The 7,557-nt window shown below is 37.0% G+C and overlaps 1 protein-coding gene across 1 annotated transcript; it reads left to right on the top strand.

Annotated features, from left to right (window-relative positions):
* Positions 1-3,853: 3,853 nt before the first annotated feature.
* Positions 3,854-7,091, top strand: LOC120628891 (cuticle protein CP14.6-like). Its single transcript, XM_039897554.1, has 4 exons — positions 3,854-3,864; positions 4,406-4,588; positions 6,029-6,133; positions 6,987-7,091. The coding sequence occupies exons 1-4, from the start codon at positions 3,862-3,864 to the stop codon at positions 7,089-7,091; spliced, it is 396 nt and encodes a 131-aa protein (XP_039753488.1). The 5' UTR covers positions 3,854-3,861.
* The last annotated feature ends 466 nt before the right edge of the window (positions 7,092-7,557 follow it).

The following is a 7,557-nucleotide window of genomic DNA, read 5'->3' as shown; positions in this document are numbered from 1 at the left end:
GTAGACATATCGAGGACTGATGACAATACACTAATTTGAAAAGATTATTCCAATTTTCAATATAAAAAATAAGATTTTTTTAGTTTTTTCGAACTATTAAACACGCTTTTTTTTACAATAAAATATTTTTGATTCATTGACACTATTATTAATTTATATTTATTGAAATTTTGAACACTATTCTTAATTTTAATTTATTAAAATTTATTTTCTATTCTTTTAGTTCGGTTTTCTATAGAAAGCGTGTTTTTTAGTTTTTTTAAACTATAATTTATTATTAATGTACGAGTAGATATGTGTAATAAACCCCCAACCAGATGGACAGATGACATCAAGCGGGTCGTGGGGAGCCGCTGGAGCAAGCGGCCCAGAATCGTGGAGTTTGGAACGACCTACAGAAGACCTATGTCCAGCAGTGGACGTCACGTCGGTTGATTTGATGATGATGATGTGTATTAAAATGTACTATCTTTGCCAACCGGTTGTTGCCTACCGCTTGCATAGCCCTCTTGCGGCCGCCGAATCGCAAACAATAGACAAACATACAAATACTTTAACAAATCGCCAGTTATTACGAACTCACAAATAGATATTGCAATTTTTTTTATACATTATTAAACTATACACCTGTGTAACAAAAACAGGTTTTGTAATAATGAATGAGGTAATTTTTTCCAGTCTACCTGGAGTGACCTATGACTTTATATTTAATATTATTATTGATAGAGTTACGTTTGATCACTATCAAGCCTGCATTCATATCATTACTTTACTCATCTTTTCCGTGCCTTGTGAAGTACACCAACTGGGCCAACGTGGTTGGTTACGGCTTTAACCCCCTTCATATTGTGGAAGGAGACCGAACTCAGCCCTACCTATCACCGCACATAACATTATACTATATAGTTACGAGAAAATCCCAGCAAAAAAAAAAATAATAAAACATGTTAAAAACATAACTTATGAATTGGGAATAATTTGATAAAATTAAACGTTCATTTATCATGAGAGATAAGGAAAAAGATATTTTTATTACTCATGCGGGATATGTAGTATCTTAGTAATCGCTGTTGAGGTTGAAAAAGAGCTGTTTGCCCATTTTAAAACGACGCGTGAGTTTTTTCGTAAATGAAACTGTTATTTGAGTGCGACAAGTTTACTTGGCGCACACAAATTACAAACTATCCTTGTCGCACGCAAAATGACTGTAAAAACTGCTAAAATTAAAAATAAATAACAAAAAAAAACACAATCTTACTGTCAATATAAGAGAAGTGAGGTTGACATTGCAAAGTTTATAGTTTTATTAATATTAATTAATTTGTATTTCTTGTTAATACTATTGTTAATTTAAGGAAATGTCTACTATTTTTGCCGCATAAAACCTCCTTGTTTGTTAAAAATCCAGCTATATTATATAGGTCCATCAACTTGCAGTAAGGTAAAAACTTAACTTAATCTTGGCATCATAAATTTAGTACAAGTACGGTACTATCTATATATAAAAGAGAAAGTGTGTGGGTATGTTCCGTATAGGCTCCGAAACGGCTGGACCGATTTCAATGAAACTTTCAGGGAATCTCCGGATTGACTTGGCGTATAATCCTGTAAAGTTTGGTGACGATCGGAGCACTCCTATTTTTTTGTTTTAATAAAATAAAGCAAAATCTAGCCCGGCGAAGCGGGCTGGGAACCTAGTTGAAAATAAAACACGCTTGTCTAATATATTGGATTTTGAGCCTCGATGGTGCACGTTACGAGCGAAAGATGAAAAGTACTATGGCAGTTTACTACGGTTATATCAGCCTATCCGAGGGGTTTTAATGAAGCGGGTAGTTCCATAGGTGTGCAACATTACAGCTTAATTAGATGCCAGCAATTGTTTGAAGCTCGTAGCGGTGCTGTATTGGGTACGAAATCGCCTTGACTTTCGGGCTCGAGCCGAGCTCGAATCCCAACCTCTAACTTTTCTGAGTTACGTGCGTTTTAAGTAGTTAAAATATCACTTGTTTCGACGGTGAAGGAAAACATCGTGAGGAAACCTGCATGCCTGAGAGTTCTACATAATGTTTCCAAAGGCGTGTGAAGTCCACCAATCCGCACTGGGCCAGCGTGGTGGACTGCGGCCTTAACACCTTCTCATTGTGGAGATTCGTGCTCTATAGTGGGCCGGTAATGGGTTGATGTGATGTTGATATTAAACTTGAAAGACGAATTTTAAAGCTTTGGATTGCGGCTTTCTTGAGTTTGTTACTTTGGTGCTGATGACGTTAAGGTTAAAATCATTTTTACATTGAATTCTTACTTACATACGCAAGTCACTGGATGGGAATCACATCAGTCTCGTATGAAATCGGGAGCGAAAGGAATCCTTAAGATATTGGTGTACTCGATCTATTCGCACCTACCTGACGACCTCCCTAACTCACCTAGAGTGAGTCGCTGTAGTTTTAAAGATATGTTGCTAAGGGACAAAGACAAAGATGTGCGCTTAGCGGCACATGTTTGTCATTGTGATGGTAACTAGTCGCTGCAGATGCCTCCCGCTAAACCGGACCAGAGTAAATTGCACCTGCGGGGAATATAGGGCTAACTAGTATTATTATTATTTTTATTATAATTTAAGTCTTTCTTTGTATAGGTACCACATATACGAAAATATATAAAAACAGAAACATGAAGAAAGAAGTAGAATACAAGGGGCGGCCTTATCGCTTAATAGCGATCTCTGTCGGGCAACCTTCGAATTATGAAGAAAGAAGAGGAGAATAGACTGCTGGTAGTACAAATTTTTAAAATAAATACATGCGACTATTACATTATCTAGTTTACACATATAGATCAAAAGTACATAATATAATTAACTAGCTGTCCCTGCGAACTTCGTACCGCGGATCATTTTTTTTTATGAATGTTATATTTTAATACTTATTATCGTATTCCGGTCTAAGAGAAATCCAAAAAATCAAATATCATAAAAATTGGTCAAGCCGTTCTTGAGTTACAAATGGTACACCATTTACTAACACAACTTTCTTTTATATATATATAGATTAAAATTTAGTTATAGTATATATAAATACTACGACGAACTAACTACTAACTGACTACTATTAACTACTAGTGAAGTTAGTTAGGGGTGGAAATCGCCAAAAACAAGAAACCAAACTTTTTTATTTCGGATTCCTATCCACTTAAATTTCATTTGTGGCTATCCTCCCATATTGGGAGGCTCCAAAATCTCCTAGGCCATCAGTGCATTATTTGCATGACAAGAACTTATGTGTCTTTATGTGAAGCATAAAAGCCCGTGCGACATAAAGCTACCCTGATAAAAATGTATCTGCCCCCACAGCTTTATCAACTATCAGAGCATTGGCGCACAAGTAGAAATAATATCCAAATAATGTGTAACAATAAACGGGGGTAAACTTCTCCTATTCCCTGTTCCAGTACATTAGCAGGTGGACACGGGAGATATAATTTTTGTCTCCTGCCTGCGCTAGCTCTGCTGGACCACGTGTGATAGGTCAAAACGCCCACTGTGAGAGCTGTCTGGTAGAAGTTTCAGGTCAGCAATAACTTATACATAACTTATACAAAATCCGTTAAAAAAAGATTACTAAAATATCTTTATTTACATATTAACCTTTAACCGCAGAAAATGGTAAAAAAATCAAATGGCGGTGACCTTGGGAAAAAAATTAATCAAATCACATTCAATATCGGAGCTTCTTTGTTGCAAAATAATGCAAATGGCGATACATAAGAGTGTAATCGTATGAATTCTCAGAGTATAAAACAGGCGGCGATTATTTTACAGACACAGTTTCTCATCGTCTGTTAACTTTGACACACATCATGGTAAGTGCATTTACCTACTCGGATTTATTTAATTAGCTGAAATTAATTAAATGTGTAATGAGCGTAGATTATTCACATAACAGAAATCGATTGTTATTTGTTAATGGGATATCAAATGGTTTCTTTTTGTATTGTGTCTCCTGTAAAAATGCCCACAAGCTTTTGTTCTAATTCTCTTTTAATTTCACAACAAATTACTAGCCCTTGACTGGTAGTAAACGGTGATGCAGTTTAAGATGGTAGCGGGCTAAGCTGTTACGGAATATTCTTGAAGGGTGCTAACTAGCAAGGCACGGTCAAAGCCCACCATGCCAGACTAGATACAGTTCTGAAATTTTATATTGCCTCTGCTGGGAAACAATTCTAGACCCTCTCACTTTTAAGACCATACACGACTTCGCCAAAGAGGACGTCGTCGGTAAAAAATTGGTTTACAGGACCAGTTTATCGATTTACCTACTTCTTGTGTTTCGAGGGGTTTAATGTGGTACATACAGCGGTTACTGTTACATTTGCTCGATTAACAGTAATTTGTTTTCAGAAATCCTTCATCGCTATCCTTGCCTTCGTGGCTGTCGCCACCGCTGACGCCCAAACCCGCGACGGTGAAGCGGTCATCGTGAACCAAGACGCTGATGTCTTACCCGACCAGTACCAATTCTCATTCAAGACCAGCAATGACATCCAAGCTCAAGAGAGTGGAGTCCTCGTGAACGTTGGAAAGGTAAGAACTTTGTAGATTTTTTTTCTTCGAACCTCGAAAGGATTTTAGCTGATGACCACCTTTTTTTCCTGATTTGGAGGAAGAAAATCCTCAGGTATACCATCGGTTGGCATGCCCGATTACACTACTTATGTTATTCAGACTACGGACTAGAAACATACTCCTTTTTGTCTTCACTAATTGACGGACCAAGCAGATGCCCCACCTGATAGTAAGTGGAAAGAACTGCTTATGGACAGACCAATACCGGTCCTGCCACATGAAGTCCTGTGTCCATCAATTTGAGGCCTCATGCTGGTATAAACCAGCAACCACGCCCTTCAGCCTTAACCGAACGCTCCCATGACAATAAAGGAATCTGGATGAACGAAGAATTAAAGGCTCTCAGGCCTCATCCTTCCTAATTGGGACAGATTGACGATCGTAATTACATCGTCTGGGTCGTAAAGGACATCCCGGAATAAGAGTGACATTGGGCTTGGGAGTGTAAATGGGCGCCTCAACCACTGACGAGTTGGGGGTGTCAGGTGGAATAGGAAATCTTTACTTTGTATTAGAAAATATGTGCAGACCTATTTTTTTTCTAATAAAAACTAAAGATTTCCTATTCCAATTATTTAGCAATTAAATTTCTCTAACATAGAGCACATTTTACTTTTATAAAATATTCTTAATTACTCTAATTTCATTCCTTAACATACTACCCAAGGGCTTCTTTGGGTTTTTCCTAATCTTCTTTTTCTTGTTCCTTGCTGACAAAAATCGAAACTCTTAAATTGTTTTTTAAGTACGGGACTTCGGACTTTGTATTATTATACAATTTGGATTATTTTCAATATATTTTTTCTATAGGTTCAAAAGGGTCATCTAGTTTAAGACAAATATCAATTAAATTTTGAATGCCATATAAGGAAATAAGTCGAAAACATCTACATAAATTAAAATGTTTTGGTAACCTTGATATATCCTAAAGGTTAGGTCAATACATAATTAAATATAAATAAATTCCAAGAGCACTATGTGACCGCGTGATACTATGACCTTATTTTTTAACTTGTTATAGGCAGCGAAAAAACTTATCTAATTTTAGAATTGATTTCTAATGTTATTAAATTTCAACAAATTACTGGGAACTTAGAACATAATGTTACTTAGAGATGAAAACTTAATTGGTTGACGGCCAACGTTGTGTTTAGCTTGTGTTGGGTAGCCATTAAAGCACCTTGGGATATCATTCATCAGTTCTCGGAGTTATGCGTCCATTTTCACTGATGCTTCGCGACCAATCTCCATAACTCTGGTTGTTCTACGAATCTCCTCAATTTTAATGCACACAGCTTAATAATTTCTATAAAACCCATAGGCTTCGAGGATATGAATCTATTTAATGCCTATGCCAGGACGCATTATATGAATTTAATTCTATGTTACTTTTTTTAGGAAAACGAAAGTATCCAAGTACAAGGATCCAACTCATATGTCGGAACTGACGGCCAAGTATACTCGGTCACCTACATAGCTGACGAAGGTGGATACCAACCTCAGGTAAAATGCTAGTTAAAATGAACTAAATGGTAAAATACACGAAGCAATCCATAGCTTGTCATATATTAAAATACCCACACCAAAGGCGATTTTTGAGATCGCATGCACCTATAGGAGCACTTGCGCAAGTCTTGCACAAGTTTCTTGCTTAAACGTTTACATATGACCCGTTAAAATATGTCAAATGTTAGTGTTGCAAGTGATATGCACACACCTAATATTCACACAAGTTACTGTCTGGGGTATTCCATCTGCACGAGCAATGATGCCACGTCCCGATGCATCATTGATCTGAACTAACAACCGCAAAGTCCGTTGCGCTACGCATATTATGTATTTGTTTTTTTTATAATATGCCAAGCGGATGGCCCAACTGATGGAAAGCAACACTTCGCAGAGCATGCCAAAGTGCCGCCCTGTGTCTATCAACCTCGAGCGTAGCTTTTAAGCCTCATGTGCAAAATTGCTCCGGAAACTTGACCGGAACACCGGAATTGCAATACCGCTGCTCTGCGACAGAACTAAGCATAGCTGCAGTACTTCCCTGGACGAACGAAGTTAAAAAAAAATATGTTAAAACGTAAAATCTAAATTGTTGTTCTTGGAAAATAGCAAACTGCTGAGTCTCTTGATAACTTCTTCTCGGTAGAATTTGCCTTCCGAACCGGTGGTAGAGTCACTACACAGACAGACTTGACGTTTCAAAAGTGCCTACTTGAAATAAATGGAGTTTGAATTTTTTGAACTCTGTCACAAAAAGCTCTACTATCGCTAACAATAAATGTTATTACCGAAATATGTGATTCTAAAGGTATCTGTATAGACCTTGCTAATTTATTTATCTTTTTTTCAGGGCGCCCATCTCCCCGTCCCACCAGCGGTCCCAGAATACATCCTCAGGTCTCTCGCCTACATCGCCGCCAACCCACCAAAGCCTGAGCCTGGCCAGAGGGCTTAAATAAATTACTTAAGTTTATCGCTCAATCACTGCCATATTTGTTAACTCTAGTCACGTATTTGTGATGGAGGAATAAAAGTTATAGTTAACAGTTTGGTGTTGTTTACATTTTACTTTTTCCCTCAACGTCCATTTTCTTGTGCCAAGCTACAACGTTTACGCTCAATTAATTTGATAATTAATAATTAATTTGATAATTAATAATTAATTTGACAACAGTTCATTTTTTTGTGGTAGTTATTTATTTATAGTTGTGTAATAGTATTAGAGAGATGCGTGATGGGCCTCCATCAACTGTAAAAGCAAGCAGGATTCAAAATGGAAAATAAATTTATTTGGTATTATGTTGGGACGTGGAAAAATACTTTAGCTTTGTCTTAAATATTTCTGTTACGGTTACAACTTAAAATCAATTGCTGTTTGGTTAGATCTGATTAGAACATGCTCACAATATGATTCAGAACTT

Source organism: Pararge aegeria, chromosome 13 (assembly GCF_905163445.1).
Source record: "Pararge aegeria chromosome 13, ilParAegt1.1, whole genome shotgun sequence".
Classification (NCBI taxonomy): Eukaryota; Metazoa; Arthropoda; class Insecta; order Lepidoptera; family Nymphalidae; genus Pararge; species Pararge aegeria.
Note: the sequence above shows the minus strand (reverse complement) of the source record. Positions and strands in the feature narration are given on the sequence as shown.